Genomic DNA, 24,488 nt, shown 5'->3' on the forward strand with positions numbered 1-24,488 from the left:
ACTAGGGTAGTTCTGCTCTAGTATAGTAAATAGAACTGCAAACTAGAATTGGGACCGATACATTGTGATCTACTCTGTATTTTAAAAAAAGGTTAAATTCCTAATTGTATATTGCTGTATTTCAGGAAAAGTACTAGCAAACTGCTATCAAGTTCAGAGGGATATTCGATGTGTCCTGACCTAAATTATAGAATAGGTATATAAGATATATAAATAATATGTATATAAGATATATAAAATTCTCTTTTCTGGTTCCTGGGGATCCATCAGAGGGATGGGAATTCATCCAGCTCTGAGGGATGAGCCGAAACTGAGGTACAAAGACAAGACTTTGTATCTCCTTATCGACAGAATATGCAATTACATAACAATATGACATGGACAGAGAGAATAAAATAATTTAAAATATGACGCCAAGTCAAAAGTGATAAAAGCAGATCCCAACATTTAGGTGTTGATTCTCAAATACATGAGCAAATCCATGTAGCCTTTTCTAGCATAAGTTGCAGAAAATATACACAGGTATTTACTAACGATTCTCCAGGAAACCCATTATAGTCAGTCCTACTGGTTTTCTATACAATCAGGATAACATTCTGTCTTCCGTTTTTAAAACTCCTTTTTTTTTTTTGATATTCAGTCTTTGGGAACAAGCAAGGGATTTTGTGGGTCATAGCAGCACATAACCTATGTCTCGATGAAAACATTTAAAGTGACATCTAGATTGTATTTCAACATTGTACCTTTTGATATTATTTCATCATTCTATAAAATTGATTTGCTCTTTAAATATATTAGCATAAAAGTAAAATAGGATGTCTCCATCTGATTTTGGAACTATATGGACCTAGAAGATTCTATTAAGTAAGAAATGTCAACCTTTATGAAAGATATTAAGAATAAGAAGTTATTAACTTGCTATTGAATTGAAGTTACGTTCAGAATTAAAACACATTAAAGAAAATTTATAACTATATAAAATAAAGTTATATTGGAAAGACTGGCAACCAGAACAAAGAATATTAATTAGTTACTTGATTCTATCTCCAGAAAAACTTCCTAAAAGATAATGACTATTAGAGACTGTTTGCATACCAAATACAAGAGATATGCATTCAGTAATAATCACATTTACAGATAAAATATCACTAAAGCAGAATGTTAGAAAAGTCTCACTTCATATATTTACCACCCTGTTACATAGATACAATTTGTAATCAAATATCATGGGTGGGAAAAGTGAAGTACAGAGAAACTAAGTAATTTGATCCAGGTCCCACAACGAGCTAACAGCATAAGTAGGATTTGAACCCAAGCAGTGTGGCTCCAAAGTGTGCATTTTTTAACCATTACCCTATACCCAGCTCTTAATTTAATTCACTATATAGCACCTTGTTCATAGAAGAAGTTGTGGGGCTGTAAGAAGAGTATCAGGGCACAGAATGGGTGAGGGTGGGGCATAGAATTATAGTTTAAGGAATTCTCAGATGCCCAACCGTATCATTAATACAGCAAATAATAACACTTCTATGGTTAAGCTGTAGGTAAATAGTTTGACAGACATTAATACAATTTAATTTCTTCTTACTGCCAAATATGAGGCCTAGATGTGGAATGTGAAAGATGATTTATTTTTTAACACAGTGGTTGGCATATTCACAACTCTTAAGTTGTAGAATACAAAATCTTCCCATGGGGTAGTTTTAAAAACAATAAAAAATACAAAATTCTTTGCATGTATTTTTTTGAAAATTCTTTGTATGTATTTCTTAATATCTCACAGAGTCATCACATTGTAACTGCAGAACCTGCCCTCTAAACCATGGTATTGTAAACTATAGCCTTTCCTTACCTATTATCTAGCTTCTATCCTACACTGTAGTACATACTCTTTAGGGGTGAAACTGCATCTCATTCTTTACTGTATCCTCAGTACAGAGATGGCCCTCCATAAATATTTGTTGAATGAATTAATGAATAAGACAATGAAAAAGTCTGCTTTATCCTAGTGCTGATGGAATTATGGTATGTTTGCATCCTGCATATACAAAAGGACTATGGAAAAACAGATTTCCATTTTCATAAACATTTATAACTATTGATTCAAAAATACTGTCACTGACCTGAGATACATATAAATCCAGAGGTGAAGAAGGCTTCATTGTATGAAGACAAGTTGTCAGTCTGAGCATAGACAGCATACACAGACATGTGTGAACAGGCACATTCCACATAGTCTGCAGTTTCCTCAACCACTTTGCAAAATTGACTGTCAGACAACCAGCTAGGGCAAAAACACAATAGTCATTTTTCCTCTTTCATCAATACTTAAGGTGTTGAGATGGCTTTTAAAGAAAAAATAGCTTACTGAACTTAAGTGTTCTTTACTCAATACTTAAGTAAACCACATTTTCAAGAAGAAACAGTGAAAGGAACATCTTGTTCAGAACATGACATAACAGATTCCACAGAATGTCTTAAGAAGCAGCCTAAATACCAACCAAAGCTTTGAAGGCATTCCTGGTACCAAAGGAGCTTGTCCTCTCAGCAGGGCAGTACAAATTCCTACCTAATCCAGCAAACCTACCCGACATGTTCAATAGAAGGCACTCTTCTCTAGCATTCAAAATGCCCACAAGAACAACATGGCTGTGATATGTGTTTACTCTTCTTTTTTTTTTTTCCCCACAAGTCCTTGTATTTTGAACCATATCAATTATTTGTATGGTTTTCTAAGATTTCTTCCTCAATTTTTTTCTACTTTGCAGTGACTTATGTATATGTTTTCTAAGCTTCTTTCAAGTGTTTCCTTTATGAAATTCTGGCTAATTTAGCAGAAAAACCATGTCATGATTTTAGCAAACATTGCATCTAATGCCAAGCCTTCTGAGCCTTCCTCAGTGACTATCGCTTGAGCCTCTTCCCTTTTAATGCCTCTTAGTTTCTTTACTTTTTTAAGGACCTAAAACTTCCTGACCCAAACTCCAGATGCAGCTTGAAACATTCACTATTAATTATATATTGAAGATTTCAGAGTATCTATGTATTAGGTTTAAGATCTGTCTTAAACCTAGGAAGAAATTTCAAGTGGGATTTTTCTAAAAGAAAGTAGAAATTTCAGTGTTTTTGAGGACACTTGGTTACCAAACTAAGCTATTATATTACACCTATTTAGAATTTTAGTTTGCGTGGCTGAAATTCAGTAATAAACAAAATCAAGTGGCTGACACGAACCCTAGACCCTTCTAGGCCAGCACTGCCTGATCCTGCAGCACTGACTGAGCTCCTAGTGACTGTAGCTGCTCAAAACTTGAGGCCTGAGGCCGAGGAGATTCAAAGAAAGAATCATTCTCCCCTTTCCATTTGTGTCCATGGATTTAATCTCAAAATATACTCCAAGCCATGTGGACTAGAATCATAAATTCCTGCAGATTCCTCTTAAACACAAGGCATCAGCTTCCAGAACCACAAGCCCAGATGGAAATGGTAAAAGAAGGAATTTCTTTCCTGCCCAGTAAATTTACTGATAACTTCAAGGTTATCAGAATTGGGCAGAACTCATGCTACATCCCATGAAAGTAGTAAAAATGAAGAAGTAAATAATGTGCTACATGCATATTGAAATGCTGTGCTGCATTTGCCATCAGAATGATACTAGACCATTTCCTATGTTGCTTCCTCTTATTTATAATGGAGGTTATTTTCCAGTCTAATGTCATCTGGGGCCACCATCTATGCTCAGTACAAAACATTAGGCTCAGTGGTACTGAAATGGGGAAGGACCAAATTCTGATTTTTTAAATGTATTAATAAGTACCTTGCAGCAGCCTGATTCCAAAGGAGACACAGAGATGTCTGAGGGATAATTCTCAGCTCAGCAGCATGGATCCTGTAGAGAACCTCATTGTCATTAGTCAGGAGTTGTGAACTCTGACCTTTCACACTCAAAGATAATACCTAGAGTGTTAAAAGCAACAGAACATATAATGATGTTTTACAATTGGTGTAATGACTGAGTCTCCTACCCTGAGCTTGAGCTCATTTTTCTAGTAGCTACAGTCACTTGTTTTCTCTCACTGTTAGTATTTAGCTTATTTAGGCATGCAGGATGTCCGATTGGTTTTCCATTGTGCCCTTTCTACCCCGCCTTAGTCATTCAGCAGTCTTCAGCTGACAACACTCACTTTGACTCTAACTGGATGACTTCACTAAAAGTTAAGAATAGCATATTATATTAGTGAAAGCTATATATTTGTTACTTTCCTCACATATATAATATGTATTTTACTCAAAACATGAAGGAAACATTTCCAGCTCACTTAGAAACTAAACTTTCTACAAATAGTTCATAAAGATGGAACACATTTCATATTAGTTCACCATGTGTAGCACTTGCCAAAACTGTGATTAAACAAACGCATTCCGAGTGTGCCTGCTAAAGAAATAAATCACATTCCAACCATTTAAGTGTTTTAAATGATAGATTACCTTATTTTTCAGGGTAGGAAGATTGTTTCCACTTATAAACCACTGTTGGCTGCTATACTCTGTAAACTGGACTAATTTACATGTACTTTTCCCAGCCATTATTTCTGCATCCTGGATATCCAGTAGCCTCTCTGGAATTCGAATATAATCTCCTTCCTTTCCTTCAAACTTGTGTCCATTGATTTGCTGAGGATACCAGTGAAGAGCCAATATTGACAAGTAAGGGCAACTGTCAAGGATGGTTTTGCCTCTACAACAGAAAAGCAAAGGGTCTGTAAAAATGGCATGTATTTGAATACATATATCCACTTATATCTGTTAAAGTGCATTACAATTGGGTTCTAATCTTTATGTATAACAATAACACAGCAAACCCAGAAGCAGTAGATAGAATGTGCCTTCAGTTCTTTTGTGGTTGTCATGATCTTTTGCACAGAATTTTTTGCATCCTCTGGCTTGATGCTCCTAGTAACCTAAAACATGGGTTTTTGAAAACTGTTTTATGGATATCAAGATGAAATCGGTGGCTATAAAGATGAAATCTGTGGCTATAAAGTATGCTTTTCTATGTCAGTCACATCAGCATTGTTGGAAGAGGTTGAGAAAAGCATGCCCCCCACTGAGCTAAAGCCCTTTGCTTTATTTAAGAACAGCATAAACCTAATATATGTAGAGCCATGTTTTCAACAAGAGTTTACCTCGTGCCTTTCTAATCCACCAGAGCCTGGCTAATATAATCTTATTTGACGGACAAGAGAAACAGCACTGAACAGTGATCTTTTTTCACTTAATAAGTCTGTTTTGAAGATCTACCAGGCATAATAAAAACCTGGGCTCAGTGAAATTGCTTCTAAATCTCAGTGTGCATTGAAATTACTTGGAAGTTTGTTTTAAAGTACAGATTTCTAGATTACACTGCAGATGTACTAAATCAGAATCCCTACCCAGGGAGGAGATTAGGAGTTCTAGGAATTTATATTTATAACCAGTCCCCCAGAGAATCAGATGCATCCTGTTGGCTGACCCATCATGTTTGCAAACAATCAGGAGACACATAGATAAATCAGATCTTAAACCTGTCTGGAAAAGCTGAGAGAATATTAGACTATTAGAATAAGATTTATGCATTAAATGTTAAAAGTTATATATGTCACAATCGATGTAGAGTATGCATAACTACATCATAGATTTACAAGATATCTTGTCAAGACCCCAGACGTGGGAAATGGAGCAGAGAATTCTAAACTGAGTCAGGAAAAGAGAGAGTAAGGGCCAACTTTCTCCTGTAGTGATACATCCTCTCTAAAAGAAATCTCCTCTGCAACCTCAGCTATCCTGTTCAAATTGGTGCCTTCAAATATCTGAATCGAATCCACTTATTCACCTGGGGCTCTAGGTCCTCTGTCCATGCCTCCTACTGAAACACCTCAATTTGTATGGACCCCACATACCTTCACCTCCACCTCCACCATAGCTTGTCAAAATCTCATCTTTTAATCTGAAGACTCTCAGCCTAAAAGGTGTCACTGCAGACACCCTGACCAGACACAATGTGAATGACATCAGTGAACCTCAGACACATGACTCCACATCCCTTTTCCCCTCCCACCCTTTGTCATCTACTCAGAGTCAGTCCAGTCAGGGACTCTGCTATCTTGGCAAACTAAGAACACCACCGCATGCAGTGACTCTACCTAACCTTGACACAAGCATGACAAATTCCTGACCCCTCCTATTTGCTGATAACCATAATTTCCCTGACACCTTAACCTGTGACACCTATGTCCCTCAAATGCACTCACCCTGATCAATCTCACAGTCTGCTTTATACCTAGGTTGGTATGAGGGGGGAAAACTCCCACATTGACATGTAGATTGGCACCACTGCAAATTCACAGTGACCAACCTCAGTTGGACCCTCAGTGCCACCTGGCATTATTTTTACTTGGCTTCCAAGTGATTGTTCTAGATTTCATCATTCTCCTCAATATCCTTGCTCATTCCCCAAATGCTTAACTCTCAGCAGACACCCTTGATATTGCTCAAGACAATGTATAAATAATGCATATCAGAATGTTCAGCATCTTTAGGGCTTCCTGAGTAAACAAACTAGTCTTGAGCTCTCTCTTATTTTCTGTGTTCAATTTGTCATCTTCATATTAATTCTACCACCTAATTATTTTCAAGGTACCACCCTCTCACGTCCCTGCCTTAATTTCAGTCCTCATCTTCTTTTACCTGAACAGTAATCCTCTATGTGGTTTTCCTGTTTCTTTCTTTGCCCTATTCTCTAACCTTTAACACTCTTCTCAACATAATGTCTCTAAAATCCAAAGTTTGATTCATTCTCTCTCTCTCTCTCTCTCTCTCTCACACACACACACACACACACACACACACACACACCCTACCTAGCTTACTCCATGTTCAATCTTTAAAAAACTGATGATCTCCCCAAACATACCATGCTAATTCTTGCCTGCCTGCCATTATACACGCTGTTTCCTTTTCCTGGACAACTCAAAAGGAAAGATAAGTCTATTTAGTGGAAGCACATGGCAGAAAACATGTTGATTCATTTACTCATTCTATTCCCTCATTTTATTGTAACCACTGAGAATCTACCACATACCAGATACTGTTCTAGGCCTGGGGAATACAGTAGTCAATAAAACAGAAAAGGCCACTCTTTTTGTATATCTTATATGCTCTTGAGTTTTCACTGGGCCTTTAAAGGCACAGATATGGGACTCAATGTGCACAGCAAGGTAGATGGTTCACATCTAAGACAACCTGGTGATTTTAACGTGCTGGTGTTCTTATGGAGATATGGGGAAAATGGAAAAGAAGAATGAGATTGTGGGAATTGCAAAGCTATGAACTGCTTGATTTCATTGAACAAAATAGTTGAACACAGTTCAACAGGGGAAAACAATGACAGGTATTCTTGACTACACAAACACACAAATGCATACCGTGGCCTCAGTGAGTGTAAACTTACTTGAAGCAAATAAATGATCCATTTCAGAGGTTTCTGAAGACAGCATTAGAGACATTTATAAGATGCACTAAGGAGCCGAACTGCTAATCATTGCTCTCAGATGGACGTTTAGGAGCGGGGGTGAGGATTGGAGAATCCTTTCAAAAGGCCCCTGTGAGGCTTTTCTGATTTTGCACATTAAGAAAACCTCAATTTCCAGGATCCGCTCATCAAAATTAAAGGAAGAGTAGAGTATAGGGATATGTTGATTCTGTACGTTTACCTCAAGTCACACCTTAGAACTGATCTGGGATGAAAATCTAGGGCACTTCAGAGCCATGGGGTTGGAGAAGGCAGATTTTGCTATGAAGTAGGTGGTTACAATCTATTCTGACCACAGCTGTCCAGCAGGGGCTGTAGACTCAGGTAAGTATGAGATTGGGTCCAGGTCTCACCATGGACTAATTGTGTGATCCTTGGCAAGCTGTGTAAGATTTCTAGCCTCAGTGTCTACATCTGTAAATAGGGGTACTAAAAGCCCTCACTCAAATCCTGAATAGTTACTTAAAATGATTTCTGTAAGGACAAAATAATATGCACAACTTTTAGCAAGGATTAGGTTGAACCACATGGAAATTTCATTATACTGTTTTTACCTATTAACAAAGGCAATTGATATTGTTCAATTTAAATCAGTGTCAGGACTATAGCAGAGGTATAATTAATACCATTTGCATTATTATTATTTTATCCCTTGGTCTCTCTTATAACTTTTTTCTATCTGGATTGACTATCTCTTTGAACTTCGTATGTCTTGTGACCTAGGAACTAACATTGGTCTGGGCACAGTGGCTCACGCTTGTAATCCCAGCATTTTGGGAAGCCAAGACAGGTGGATCGCTTGAGCCCAGGAGTTCAAGAACAGCCTAAGCAACATGGTGAAATCCTGTCTCTACAAAAAATACAAAAATTAGCCAGGTGTGGTGGTGCACGCCTCTGGTCCCAGCTATTAGGGAGGTTGAGGTGGGAGAATCACCCGAGCCTAGGAGGCAGAGGTTGAAGTGACCTGAGACCCTGCCACTGCACTCCAGCCTGGGCGACAAGAGCGAAACTCCGTCTAAAAATATATATATAGTTAATATAGAGGTATTAGTATAGTACCTATAGTATAGAGAGGTATGTTAACATATAGTTATAAAATTAATTATGTAGTTAATAATGAACATGAGCCACATTTTATTTTTTCCTTTTCCTTTTGCTAGCTTTCTGAAGTTCAACTAGTCTGAAGTTCAACAACATTCTGAGAGCTGTCTCCAAATGGACAAAATAATCACAATTGTTTGTGATTGGGGGAAGTACAGTTAATAGCACATCAAAACACTCCTAAAGGTTGAAATCACTTTTTTTTTTTTCTATTCAGAATGTACCTTTCACTCATTAAATAAATAAGAGTAAAACAGTAAGACTTTGTTATCTTCAAAAAACACTTCAAAATAAGTGGAATATATTGTTGACAGTATACATTCATTTTTTTGATGTACCTGCTATGTTTTCTTCAAATAATTAACTTCAACTGCCCAAGAGGTACAATGCATTGACTGTATCATTCTTAGTTACATCATCTAAATGTCATTTTGCATTACATGTTGCTTTGTAAACAGTGAAAAATGCATAAAAAGTACTGCTAATATATTAAAAGATACTTACTTTTCACCAGGAGAGCCGCAAGTAACATTAGTCAGCAGAGAAAAGGCGAAATTCTCAGTCACTTCAGTAAAGTGACTGAATCCCCTAGTGTCCTTGCGCTTTGGGTTAATAAGAGAACAAAGAATCTCATAGAAAAGAGTTCGGCTGGCAACACTGAAAGCTTGATTTTTTCCTTCAGTAGTTATCTGGAAAAAGAATCTAAGTATAAAAATATATCTATAAAAAGAAATTTCTTAAATTATATGCTATATATATGTGTGTGTTCTTTACTAATAGTTATTAACATTAGTAAGGATAAACATAAGAAAATGTAAGAGAAATTGGTATGAAAATTATATTTCAAATATATATATTTGCAGTTGAAAAGACATAATCATCTATAAAGAAAAGCATAATCACCAAAATATTTTCTACTTAATCATTAGATAAAGTCCTAAATGGCTGCACAGATCACTTAATTTTAACTACAATAATTAACATCATGAGTTAAAATTAGTCTCACTTTTACGTCTATCCCAGGAATTCTTATTCTTTTGACCAACAAATAAGGATATAAATACCTCAAGAATATTTGTTTATAATAGTGGCAAAATTATTTTTTTCAGTAAACAGAAGCTACCATAATCACTAAATATTTAAAGCACCAAATGAGAAAATTCTTTTCAAGATTAGTTAAGAGCTCTGGTCACTTTTGCCTTTTTCAATAAGTATGACCCTTCCTACTAAAAACAAACAAACAAACAAAAAAAAAACAACCAAAAAAACTGGGTTATTTGTTTTTTTGAGAGACGGGGGAAAAAAAGGAGGAAAAATCCAGAATGAACGGGGACCACATCTTTATTGTTTAAGCATTGGTGTGAAGCCACTTATTCCATTACCTTCTGATAAGTCCCTATTACTTTCTCAAACTCTAAAAGTCATCACTTTCTCTATGATTCTTACACTATGCCCCATCTACCAACCTACATTTTCACTCTCTTTGTAACTTGCATGTACCTTTATTAGTGAACTTATGACAACCTAGAAATGATTTGTCTGTTTCAAGCTCATCATGAAAGTGGATCATGTCACCCATTTTTTTTTATGGCTTTGTCATCTAGTACAGTTCCAAGCTTGCAGGAGAGCTCACGATTGGCATTTATAAGAATAGTCATCTCCCAGATAGTAAGGCAGAGTGGAGAATAACCCACAGGGAAATGTAAAAGACACAGAATAAAAATTTAGCAATGCAAAAATTACAAATGGAGACAGAGCACAACCACTGGATACTGAAACAAGCAAACTGAATATGATAAATGGAAACAAGCTCAAGAAAATCTCCCAGAACTTAGAGAAAAGATAACAGGCTAGTAGGACAAATCTTGATAAATCCCTAAGATACAATTTTATATATAAAAGAGCAGGCAGAGGCAAAAAATAGCACAGCTCCTTAATATGCTGAAGAAACATTCACGTCTATAAATGTAGAGATTGCTTTTATACTAGGGAAAATTAGAAAAAGAGACAACACCAGATATTATCTTGGTGATTTTAAAATATTATTTCAAGAGTAAAAAAAAATCATACCAGAAACGAGATAGGAAAAAAATTACCAACAGAAAAACAAAAATTTAGTTTAACTTCTGACTTTTCTAAAAATGAAATGTCAGAAGCCAGCAAAGCAATATGTGCAGAATTGTAAAAATTAAAGGTTGTAATCCAGAGATTATATGGCTACCCACACTTTCATTCATATTAAAAAAAAAAAAAGATAGAAATTTTCTTTTAGGAAAACACACAAAACTGAAACAAAAAGGCCATTTATATAACACTCAGTTAGTACAGGGACCTTGTAGTTTTCGGCACTTTCTAGCAACTAATCTTCACAACAACCTGTGAGGAAGGTCCTATTATCTTTGTTTTGTTTCCAGTTAGGGGAACTAAGGCAGAAGGAGGATGACTAACTTGTCCTTTTTGTTCGCACACAACCAGTGACCATGAAGCCTCGGAGGTGCTCCTGACAGCCGCCGTACACTGCCTGGCAACATTCTCCACTTGCTTGTCCAAAAGCAACCACCTGGATTGACTCAGTTCACAGACAAGTCAGTCAAAATTACCTCGAGCATGAAACAAAACCAGCCAGTAAAGTACAAAGTTAACTCAAAATCCTTGTTCGTATGATAACAAACTAAATCAAGTGTAAAAACCAATTATTGAAATATAAGGTACCTATTATTAAAAGTATATGATGAAAAGAATAGGCTGGCTCCACAAGGCCAGTTTACACAAACAACAAAAAAACTCCCAACATTATTAAAATTGCCTTACGAACAAGTAGAAGACCTGAATCAACCATGAAAAAAACTTAAAAAGTTGTCAGGATAGAAGACAAAGATGGAGGTCTTTGGAGGCAGGGGATAGTCTATCAAACTTTTACAGAACTAATGATTCCTGTGCTCTTTCAAGTGTTTCAGACAAAAAATTAGAATCGGCACCTCCTGATGGGCTTTGCCAAGATTTGATAACCACAAAATCAAAACCTGACGAAATTCAAAGTTAGCATATCAGATTCAGGGGGTTTTTAGACTGCTCTTGCTATCAAGGCGACTGAGAACTTCTAAAATGTTTTTTTATTTCACTATGCCTGGGAAAATCAGGGGATAGAATATTCTGTCATAGCAAAAATTTGCCTGAACCCACAGCTGGATTTCATATAGAAAGTCTTTATAGTGAGGCATTTAAAGCTAATGCTCCTTTTCAGTACAATACTTGTGCCACTTCTAGCATGTGTAATAATATTTCCTCAGATTTACTGAGATTTTTTAAAAGAAATGCTTGTATAGAATAGATTTTGTTTCAAAGAACTCAGAATCTGGGGGAAAATAAAATTTAAAAACACAAAACAATTTCACTTAAAATATAAGATCTTATAAAATGAAGTACCTTCCAGTACTTGGAAGTTCTATTCTGTCCTTTTTAATTTGAGGTTATTTTAGAGTGTATATAATTTCATATGGCATATATCAACGGTTTGCCAGGTAAAGTACAAATGACCTTATTCGAATTTTAGACAGGCAGCAGTAACTTTTTGGTATAAGTATTTCCCAAATAAGTATCTGCAATATACTTATACTAAAAAATGTATTTGTTGTTTATCTGAAATTCAAACTTAACTGAGCATTCCTTATTTTTATTTGGTAAATTTTGCAACCTTATCTTTATGTGATAATCTACATTTTCAGTATTTGTTTTATTATTCTCATTATTATTGCTATGTTTAAAATATAAAATATGTATTTCTTGCATTTTTAAATATATTTTATGCATTCATTTAGTCAGGCCCTTCATAATGGCTATCGTTTTTCCCAGTTTTTATTGTTATAAGTAATGCTGAAATAAACATTCTCATCACATGTGTATTTGCAAAAATGTTCCCCATACTCATTAGTTGTCTTTTCACTTTGCTTTGGTGTATGCTAAGATAAATTTTATTTAAACTGTATGTGGTCAAGTTATCAATCATTTCCTTTGTGGCTTCTGGGTTTTGTCTGATGCTTTAGAAAGATCTTCCTCATTCTAAACTAAAACGATGAAATGACTGATCCATGTTTTCTGCTGCTTTCATGGTTTCAGTTTTACACTGAAATATTTGATCTCTCTAGAATTTATTTTGGGGTAGAGTTTAGGATAAAGTTCAGCTCTTTTTTTTGCTTTCAAGTGGTTACATCAGCCATCTCAACACTATTTGCTGAATAATAGTTTCGACCCATTGATTTTTAAATAGCACCTTTATCACATATAAAATTTTCATATATGCTTCAGTTTTTGAACTTTTTGTTCTATTCCATTGATGTGAATGTTTATGTCTGCAGCACCAGTGCCCCTTTAATCATGGTAACATCATATTTCAAATATGTTTTCATATCTGCTAGGGTAAGGTCCCTCTCCTTTTTCTTCTTTTTCAGGAAAGTTCTGCCCATTTTCACATGTTTACATTTCCAGGTAAACTTTAGTATCATTTTATCAATGTAAAAATAACCCCAAAACAACCTACTGATATACTGATAGGAATTATGATGCATTTATAGGTTAATTTACAGAAAACTGTTGTGGCCATATATTGAGTCTTCTTATTGCAGAACAAGGTATGAATTTCCATTTACTGAAGTCTATGTTAGTAGAATTTTTGTTTTCTTTATATGTTTTCTGTATGTACCTATGTATTATATATTTCTATAATTATTAAATGTCAGTTAAATCAATAGATTCCAGTATTGATGTACACATAAAAAAGGACTTTGAGAGTACATTATACCATTCTATTTTTAAAAAAGTAGTGACAAAAACTTGATTTGAAAATAACCAGAGCAAAGAAGGCTTCAGCTGAAATCAAATATTAGTCATTTTCTTTTAAGAATTCTGGCCAGGTGTGGTGGCTCACGCCTGTAATCCCAGCACTATGGGAGGCCGAGGCGGGCGGATCACGAGGTCAGGAGATCAAGACTATCTTGGCTAACACAGTGAAACTCCGTCTCTACTAAAAATATAAAAAATTAGCCGGATGTGGTGGCGGGCGCCTGTAGTCCCAGCTACTCGGGAGGCTGAGGCAGGAGAATGGCGTGAACCCAGGAGGCGGAGCTTGCAGTGAGCCGAGATCGCGCCACGGCACTCCAGCCTGGGCGACAGAGCGAGACTCCTCTCAAAAAAAGAAAAAAAGAAAAAAAGAATTCAAATGATGTTTTTTACTTGATTTTATATATATATATATATATATATATATATATATATATATATATATATATTTTTTTTTTTTTTTTTTAAAGATGGAGTCTTGCTCTGTCGCCCAGGCTGGAGTGCAGTGGCACAATCTTGGTTCAGTGCAACCACCACCTCCTGGGTTCAAGGGATTCTCCTGCCTCAGCCTCCCGAGTAGCTGGGACTACAGGCGTGTGCCACCACGTCCGGCTAATTTTTTTATTTTTAGTAGAGACAGGGTTTCACATGTTGGCCAGGGTGGTCTTGAACTCCTGACCTCAAGTGATCCACCCACCTCTGCCTCCCAAAGTGCTGGGATTACAGGCAATATTTTATAATATTACAATATTTTTATAACGTTTAAAATTTATTTTTTTCCTCCAAGTATTCCCAGGTTATTTATTTAAGTATCTTCATGTATGAGAAAATTGTACTGTTTGCTAATGGTTACTCAAAAAAAGTTAATTATATTTTCCCATAGGAGCTACTTTTATAATTCAATTGTATTATTCATGATAGTACTAGTAACAGTCAAGATGTACTATCTGACAACTCTACTAAGTGTTGATTCTTAACCAATAATAACTTGGTTAACACACATAACTTATTGAGAACAAAAAGTAGCAGAATTTGCATATATTTTCCCTAAATCATATGAAGTGAGGTCCTGTTTTCTTCCCTAAAATGTAATTACTGTACATTCTTTCTCTTTCCCAGACCAAAAACAACTTGGCATTGTTCTATGCCATTGGGCCATTAGAAAATTCAAGTAATAATATTTTATGGAGTGAGCTTTATTGCTAGAATTTTCTCTGCATGAAATAGGAATTGCTTTCCTTTGCTTTATAAGATGTTTGCCATGGTCTGCTCTTTTTACCTCTGTACTTTATAATTTTCTTTTCTATCCTTCGAGCATTGTATTTTAAGAGCTAGCACCAGATGGAAAGTGCACAACCATCTAAAACCCCACTGTAAACATCTAAAGTATTTAAAGGTGACTATGTGAGAGATGTAGTAATTATACACTCATGTGTATGTACTCAAAACATTCAATTCTTCTATATAAATATATTGATAGGAAATAGATTTATAAGAAAGCCCAAAGTAAGCCTTTAAAGGAGGCTTTTTTTAAGTAATAACTTTATAGATATCTTTCAAAATTTATATTCTTAGGCTCTCACATCTCCATTTAATTCCATCATTTGCAGAGGTATAAGTAAATAGGTTTAAAATAAAATCTGTTTTGTACAAGTCTAAACCAAATGGAAAGTCTGAAATTATCTAGTCATTTCTTAATTTTTCTTTTCTGTGAGTTTTCAGTGCCTGTGAGGACCAAAGAACAAGCAGAGGGCAATAATCCTATTCCATGGCATTTAAACTGGAAGGGCTATGTAGATAATCTAGTTCAAGTCCTTTTCTTAATGGACTAAAAAAACTGAGGCTGAAACTACAAAGTTAATCGGCCAGTTTCTGGAGAATCGCCAACTGCCTATAGCTTCCAACCTCTGCAGCCTTTTTTTTTTTCAGGCACTAGGCTGTCTTTACTACTGCAGTAGGTCATTCTCCAAGCCTAAGACTGAGATTTCCAAAGAGACATCAGTCATATCCAAGTAAGAGGACAGTGTTCGATATGATGCATTCTATTTCTATATTCAGAAATCTAACTTTGTCATAATTTCATAATAACCAATGTTAAAAGAGAATGTAATTTTGGTTTTACTTGGGTTTTTAAATTTACAAAATTTCACTAAACAAAGTGCTAATATTCACAAGAACTTACCTTTTCTATTAAATGCATCATGGCACTGAGTTGTTCATCTGTGTTTTCTGTGGCCACTTTCATGCTGATGGTATGGAGCACTCTGTTGAGAATATCATCATTCACGGGCTGATGCAGCTGATCTGCAAGCCCCCAAATGGCCTGCGAATCTGCGTCCGAGACAAGAGTGATGTTGGCAGTACCATACACTTTATCAATTCTGGCACCACCTTTTGGGTCAAAAAGGACAATCTGGAAGCGTTTAGGAAAAGAATTTAAAGATCCTGTCTCTGGCGTTAGGATGACATCCAATACAGTGCTTCTCTGGCCAGGTTCAAAGACCAATGTACCTTCAGTTATCACAAAATCCTTCCCAGAAATAGCTGGAGAAATGATAGTACGACCAATTGTTTCAGCACTCCTCAACTCCTAGAAATTAAACAACACCATTTAAGTGAATCTATGACACCCCTGATCTTGTCCTAAACAAATTCTTGTTTCTTAAACAAATTCAGTTTCTCTTAAACAAACTGGAGGGCAATGATGACAACAGTACTACCAAAATATGGGGTTTTATACTTTTTATAATCTTCTAAGATAAATTAGAGATATAAATACATAATATATAGTGATGAGATTAGGAAAGAGATGCCTTCAAATGGACCAAGGAAGCAAATTAGACCAGAAATGTCACTCTTGCCTCCATTTCTCCAATTGTGACTGAAAATCGGGCTTCAAATAACACATGTGGCAAAATTTAAGTATGCAGGAAAAGGGGGAATATTTATATTTTCACTGTCACACAGAAATTTTTGGGGGCGGGCTGGGGAGAGTAGAAAGAAAGCAGCGGGGAGGAAGGAGGACGTAGAAGAAATTGGTTTCATGTTTACACTCAAATATGGAAATATCCTAAGGAGTAGGGTCCTGGACATATATACCTCTGCTATTCTTCAAATTACGGTTATTGAAAAGTTTTCTTGGAAAAAGTGTTTTGGAACGTGAAGCATGAACACTTTAGTCAAGGAAGAATCAAAGGAATGTGCATTTATTTACTACTGAGCCAAGAACTGTTAAACTCCTAGTACAAGCCAAGTGGCATACTACGGATGTAGATTTGAACAACAGAATACCTGCATTTATAGAACCTACTATTGTAGCGGAAGATAAAGGTTGCACAAGGGCTGTGGAGTTAATGATAGATTTTTACATGAAGACAAGTTCTATGAAGAAAAATAAAAGTAGGTAAGGGAATGCAGGGTGATGGTAAGGGTACCATTTTATATAAAACTGGACATAGAAGCTCTTGTGATATTTGAACAGAGACTGCAGGGAAATAAATGAATAGGCTACATAAGGATCTCAGGAAATATTCTAGGGAGAAAGAATAATTACAAAGGCACTGGAGGTGGGAACCATCTTAGTCTGTTCAAGGAAGAACCTAAGGCCAATGTGACTAGGAGAAGGAGAGTGCTGGATGCTGATATAAGAGAGGTGGAGGCCGGGTGCGGTGGCTCACGCCTGTAAACTCAGCACTTTGGGAGGCTGAGGCGGGCAGATCATAAGGTCAGGAGATCAAGACCATCTTGGCTAACACAGTGAAACCTCATCTCTACTAAAAATACAAAAAATTAGCAGGGCGTGGTGTCATGCACCTGTAATTCCAGCTACTGGGGAGGCTGCAGCAGGAGAATCACTTGAACCTGGGAGGCGGAGGTTGCAGTGAGCTGAGATTGTGCCACTGCACTCCAGACTGGGCAATACAGTGAGGCTCCATCTCAAAAGAAAAAAAAAAAAAAAAGAGAGAGAGAGGTGGATAGGAGTCAGATCATGTAGGCATGTAGGTTCATTATTCAAAATGTGGCAGGCAGACCCTAGAGGATTCAAGTAGGAGAATGACACATTTTATTTAACATTATTCATGAGTGTTCTGGCTATTGTGTATATTAGGATATAGTAGGGGATGAGCATGGAGGTTTTTGCATTCGTTCATACAAGAAACGGTGGTAGAATAAATAGGGTCACATGAGTAGAAATACTCAGACTAGAGATACATGTGAGTAGAAGTACTCAGACTAGAAATAAATTTGAACATAGAGTCAACAGGACTTTTTGTTTGTTTGATTTTGGGTTTTTTTTTTTTTTTTTTTTTTTAGAGATGAGGGTCTTGCTATATCAACAAGGCTGGTATCCAACTCTTGGGCTGAAGAGATTCTCCTAAGTAGCGGGGACCACAGGCTTTCACCACTATGCCCAGCTTAGAGTCAATAGAACTTTCTGATGAATTTGATATTAGGTGGAAGGAAGAGGAGAAGTAAAGGTAACCCCTAGTTGCTTGCCTGGATGAATGAGTAAATGGATAATGAAAGGTGGGAAACTGGGGAACATATTATTAAGCGACAAATTAAGAGTTATCTGTTACACACAGTAGTCTGAGATGCCTCTTAGACATTCAAGTGATGACATCAAGTCAGAGCAATCAGATACATGGGTCTGGATCAGGACAGGTGATGAAGTTAGTGATAAAAATGTGGAAGTCCTCCATTTACAGATAATATTTAACCAACAGTTCTACACAGTCTAGCCTGGAGATTGAATCTTGGTGGATCCCAACATTTACTGGCTAGGAAGACCAACATAGACAACAGGAAGGAGCTCCAAGTGAGGTAAGGATTAATAGCAGGAAGGTGTGGTATTACAAAAGCCCAAAGAAGAGCATTCTTCAGGAAGGAGGAAGTGATTGATTGTGTCAAAAAATGAAAAAAAAAAATCAATGAATGCTTTTTAAGAGCATCTGCAGTGTAATGATAAAACAGAAAGCCTTACTGAAGGAAATAACTCAAAAATCTAATGGCTTTAGAATAGATACATTAAAATATTCCCTGGAATACTATATAACAGTTAAAATGAAAGAATTTCAATTACACACATCAGCATGGATAGTTCACAAACATATGACTGAACAAAACAAGGACCACAGAACAATATAATTGGATTAATTTCATTTGCACAATTTCCAAAACAGGTAATAATACATAAGAATAGAGCTACTTAAAAAGCATATGAATAATTTAACATAAAATTCAAGATAGAAATTATCTGCAAGGTGGGGATAGTCAAGGAAAAAGCAAGATGGCATCAGAGGGGTTCATAATGAAAAGTTTTATAATAAAATTCTGATAAAGTTGAATTTCTGAAACAAGGTGTTGGTGATCTGATTACTATAAACTGTATGTATACATTTGGCCTGTTGTTTTTTGGCAGGACTTATTTCACAGTTCAAATATTTAAATGAAATGAAACAATCAAAATGTTCTTGTGTTCTTTGTGTTTATTAAAATACATATAATAAACACAAAGAAGCACTATGCAATTTAAAAGTGACAATGGGGAGGCCGAGGCAGGTGGATCATTTGAGGTCAGGAGTTCAAGACCAACCTGGCCAACATGGTGAAATGTCATCTCTACAAAAATACAAAAATTAGCCAGTCATGATGGTGGGTGCCTGTAATCCCAGCCACACAGGAGGCTGAGCTGGGAGAATAGCTTGAACCCAGGAGGCAGAAGTTGCAGTGAGCCAAGATCGCACTATTGCACTCCAGCCTGGGTGACAGGGCGAGACTCCATCTCAAAAAAAAAAAAAAAAAAAAAAAAAAAAATCAATATAGAAATAGTCTTTGAATAGAAAAGGCAATGTGAAAATAAGAATGAAAAATATGGTCTTTCTTGAACTTGTGTGCTTTCAGCTAGCACACATATATAAAAGAAAGTATTTGGAATCAGTTTCAAATTTGTTTTTAGCTATAGGTCCATTTAATTGAAAGATAACTAGAATAACAGATGTCTTCATTGTCTCAAATAGGAAGGACCAGAAATTCTGTCTTAACTTTATATCACAAACTTAGATATAAGAGAACTGATGCTAAGGCTACAGTACTTACGTACATGGGAATGCTGGTCTACCAAAGGGTATCTATGTTACAATGACTGTTTTAACTGCATTAATCTATTTAAAGTAAAATGAAAATCAATATCATAACAGAATAACAACTTGATCCATAATTATTTTTTCATCCATGCCAGCTACTGGAAAAGAGAATTATATGTCTCTGTTTTCTAGTAATATGCCTAGCACTTAGAGGACAACATAAGAGCAATTAAGCAACAGGAAAATAATACCAGACAGGTGAAACTGTCATTTCTAATTGTTTAAACTTTTATTCTGTCATAATTGCAGATTCACATGCAGTTATAAGAAATAATGAAGGAGATTTCCTATACCCTTTACCCAATCTCCTTCATTAGTAACATCTTGCATAACTGCAATATAATATCACAACCAGGATTTTGTCATTGATACAGTCAAGAGCCAGAACATTTTCACCCCCACAAGAATTCTGTATGTTACCTTCTATAGCTACACTCGCATCACCCCAGCCCATTCCCTCCTTAATCTCTGGCAACCACCAATTTCTTTTCCATTCCTATAATTTTGTAATTTCAAGAATATTATAGAAATGGAATCGCACAGTATATAATCTTTTGGTATCAGTTTTTTTTTTTTTTTTTTTTTTTTACTTAGTATGATCATATGGAGATTAGGTGGTTATATGTATCAATAGTTTGTTTCTTATTATTAATGAGTAGTGTTCCATGCATGGATGTACCACAGTTTAACCATTTACCCATTGAAGGACATCTGAATTGTTTCCACTTTGGGGCTATTATTAAGAAGATACTATAAACGTTCATGTGCAAGTTTTTGTGTGAACATAAGTTTTCATTTATCAGGAATAAATGCCTGGGACTGCAACTCCTGAGTCATAAGGTAGTTCGTGTTTAATTCTTGAAGAAACTTCTAAACGGTTTTCCAGAGTGGCTTACCATTTTTTATCCCATCAGCAATGAATAAGTGATCCAGTCTCTGTGAATTCTCACCAGCATTTGGTATTGTCATGGATTTATTTTAGCCATTCTGGTAAGCATCTAGTGATATCCTATTGTGGTTTCATTTTGCTAATAGCTAATGGTGTTGAACATCATTTTACATGCTTATTCTTTATCTGTACATCCTTTCTGGTGAAATCCACTTTTGTTTATTGTGTTCTTTCTTCCTTCCTGATGTTCCAAGGTTCTTTCCTTTTTATCATTCCCTTTCTGTTTAAAGATCTTTCGTTAGCCATTCTTTCAGGGTAAGTCTGTGTGCAACAAATTCTTCGTTTTTCTTTCATCTGGGAATATCTTAATTTCCCCTTCACTTGTGAAAGATATGTTCACTGGATATAGAATTTAGGGCTGAAGTTTATTTTCCTTCGGCACTTGAAAAATAGTGTACCATTTCCACCTGGGACCCATGGTTTTCCATGAGAAATCTCCTGTCATTCCTATTGCTTTTGCCCTAAAGATAAGGTACTTTGCTTTCTCAGTTCTTTCAATATTTTTCTCGCCTTTAGTTTTTATTAGTTAGACTATGATATATGTTATGCAGTGGTCACCATGGGCCTTGGGTGAGACCCTCAGTGCTGTGCTGGCTTCAGGTCTGATCTAGCACAATCCCAGTGGTAACGACCACAAGAGTTCTTGAATCAACCCTCTGGCAGCTCCAGGAAGTTCAGCACAGACAAAGAGGCTCCTTTTGTTTAGGAGAAAGTAAGGAAAGAGAATAAGAGTCTCTGCCTGGTAATCAAGGGAATTTTCCCAGATCTTATCCAAGACCACCAACGCAGTACTTCTAGGAGTGTGCAAGAGCAACAGCATTACTGGGCTTGGGGTGCCGCCTAATGCAGACATGGCTGCAATAACCAAAAATTTAGATCACAGCAGCCAAGCCTCTTCAAGTATCTGGAAAAACTTCCCAAGGATGGGTAAAAATTAGCCCAGACTGTGAAGACTACAATAAATACATAATTTTTCAATGCCCAGATATTGACAAATATCCACAAGTATCAAAACCATCCAGGAAAAGATGACCTCACAAAACAACTGAAGAAGACACAAAATGCAGATATTTCATGTTCATGGATTGGAAGAATCAAGAAAGAAAGGAAAGAGAGAGAGAGAGAGAGAGAAAGAAAGAAAGAGAGAGAGAAAGAAAGAGAGAGAGAAAGAAAGAGAAAGAAAGAAAGAAAAAGAAAGAAAGAGAGAGAGAAAGAAAGAAAGAAAGACAAGAAAGAAAGAAAAGAAAGAAAGAAAGAAAGAAAGAAAGAAAGAAAGAAAGAAAGAAAGAAAGAAAGAAAGAAAGGGAAAAAGAAAGAAAGAAAGGAAGGAAGGAAGGAAGGAAGGAAGGAAGGAAGGAAAGAAGGAAGGAAAAAAGGAGGGAGGGAGGGAGGGAGGGAGGGAAGGAATGAAAGGGAGTCAGAGGAAACAAAAGAAAAAAGAATGAAAAAGAATGAAACATGCATACAAGATCTATAAATATCATTCAAAGGCCAAATCCAAAAGGTATTGGCCTTAAAGAGGACGTAAAGAGAGAGATAGAAGGAGAAAGTTTATTCAAAGGGTTAATAATAGGGAACTTCCCAAACATAGAGAAAGATATCAGTATTCAAGTACAACAAGGTTACAGAATACCAAGCAGATTTAACCCAAGAAAGGCTACCTCAAGGCATTTAATAATCAAACTCCCAAAGGTCAAGGATTAAAAAAAAAAAAAAAGAATCCTAAAAGCAGCAAGTAAAAGGAAACAAATAACATAGAATGGAGCTCCAATACATCTGGTCGCAAACTTTTCAGTGGAAACCTTACAGGCCAGGAGAGTGTAGCATGACATATTTAGTAAGTGCTGAAGAAACTTTTATCCCAGAGTAGTATATCAAGTGAAAATATCCTCCAGACATGAAGGAGAAAGACTTTCCTAGACAAACAAAGCTGAGAGATTTTATCAACACCAGTCCTATCCTACAAGAAATGCTAATGAAAGTTCTTCAACTTAAAAGAAAAAGATGTTAATAAGCAATAAGAAATCATCTGAATGTGCAAAACTCATGGTTAATAGCAAGGACACAGAAAATCACAGAATATTATAACACTGTAATTTTTGTGTGTAAGCTACTCATTTCTTGAGTAGAAAGACTAAACAATGAACGGATAAAAATAATAACTACAACAACTTTTCTAGACATAGACAGTATAATAAGATACAACTAGAAACAACAAAAAGTTAAAAAGTGGGGTACAAAGTTAAGATGTCAAATTTTATCAGTTTTCTCTCTGCTTGTTAGTTCACTTGTATGTTTATGCAATCAGTAATAAGATGTCATCATTTTAAAATAATGACAATTACTTTAAATGGCAATTATTTTAATGGCAATCAGACAAGAGAATGATATAAAAGCCATCCAAATTGGAAAGGAAGAAGTCAAATTATCCTTGTTTGCAGATGATAGGACCTTGTATTTGGAAAAAACTAGATTTCAACAACCAAAAAAAAAAAAAAAAAATAGAATTGATAAACAAATTTAGTAAAGTTGCAGTATTTAAAATCAACATACAAACATCAGTAGCATTTCTATATGCCAACAGTGAACCATATGGGAAAAAAAAAATCCTATTTACAATAGCCACACAAAATAAAATACCTCAGAATAAACTTAGCCAAACAAGTGAAAGATCTCTCAAATGAAAACTATAAAACTGGGTAGGCATGGTGGCTCATGCCTATAATCCCAGCATTTTGGGTGGCTGAAGTTGGTGGATTGTTTGAGCCCACGAGTTTGAGACCAGCCTGAGTATTATGGTAAAATCCCATTTCTACAAAAACTACAAAAATTAGCCAGGTGTGGTGGTGTGCACTCATAGTCACGGCTACTTGAGAGACTGAGGTGGGAGCATTGCTTGAGCCTAGGAGGTTGAGGAGGTAGTAAGCCATGATCACACCACAGCACTCTGGCCTGGGCAAAAAATCAAGATCCTATCTCAAAAACAAAAACAAAAAATCTATGAGAAACACTGATGCAAGCAATTGAAGAAGACACAAAAATGCAGATATTTCATGTTCATGGATTGCAAGAATCAGTATTGTAAACATGTTCATACTACCCAAAGCAACCTACAGATTCAACACAATCCCTATCAAAATGCCAATGACATTCTTCACAGAAATAGGAAAAATAGTCTTAAATGGAAAAACAAAAGACTCAGAATAGCCAAAGCTATCCTGAGCAAAAAGAACAAAACTGGAGGAATCACATTACCTGATTTCAAATTATACTAGAAAGCGATAGTAACCAAAACAGCATGGTACTGGCATAAAAGCAGACATATAGACCAATAAAACAGAATGGAATAGAACCCAGAAACAAATCTGTACTTCTACAGTGAACTCATTTTCCACAACAGTGACAAGAACATACATTGGAAAAAGGGCAATCTCTTCAATAAATGGTTCCAGGAAATCTGGATATCCATATGCAGAGGAATGAAACTAGATCCCAATATCTCACCATATACAAAAAGTCAAATAAAAAAAAATGGATTAAAGACTTAAATTTAAGATCTCAAACTATGAAACAACTACAAGAAAACATTGGAGGAAACTCTCTAGGACATTGGACTGGCAGATTTTTTTGAGTAATACCCCACAACCAAAGCAAAACTGGACAAATGGAATCACATCAAATTAAAAAGTTTCTGCACAACCAACGAAACAATCAACAAAATGAAGCGACAACCCAAGGAATGGGAGAAAATATCTGCAAACTACCCATCTGACAAGAGATTAATAGCTAGAATATATAAGGAGCTCAAGGAACTCTATAAGTAAAAATGTAATAATCCAATTTAAAAATGGACAAAAGATCTGAATAGACATTTCTTAAAAGACAT

At 35.9% G+C, this 24,488-nt stretch overlaps 1 protein-coding gene across 11 annotated transcripts in view; it reads right to left on the bottom strand.

The window, feature by feature from the left end:
- ADGRV1 (adhesion G protein-coupled receptor V1) overlaps positions 1–24,488 on the bottom strand; it is a 584,631-nt gene that overhangs the window by 304,071 nt on the left and 256,072 nt on the right. For all 11 annotated transcript variants that reach the window (XM_073014617.1, XM_007978103.3, XM_073014615.1 and 8 more), the window contains 5 exons: positions 15,690–16,097; positions 9,176–9,360; positions 4,489–4,738; positions 3,818–3,957; positions 2,124–2,284 (listed from right to left, as the gene is read on the bottom strand). In XM_073014617.1, the coding sequence (XP_072870718.1) occupies positions 2,124–2,284; positions 3,818–3,957; positions 4,489–4,738; positions 9,176–9,360; positions 15,690–16,097 (1,144 nt within the window). The remainder of the gene's footprint in view (positions 1–2,123; positions 2,285–3,817; positions 3,958–4,488; positions 4,739–9,175; positions 9,361–15,689; positions 16,098–24,488) is intronic.

The sequence above is a fragment of the Chlorocebus sabaeus genome, chromosome 4 (genome assembly GCF_047675955.1).
Source record: "Chlorocebus sabaeus isolate Y175 chromosome 4, mChlSab1.0.hap1, whole genome shotgun sequence".
Taxonomy (NCBI): domain Eukaryota; kingdom Metazoa; phylum Chordata; class Mammalia; order Primates; family Cercopithecidae; genus Chlorocebus; species Chlorocebus sabaeus.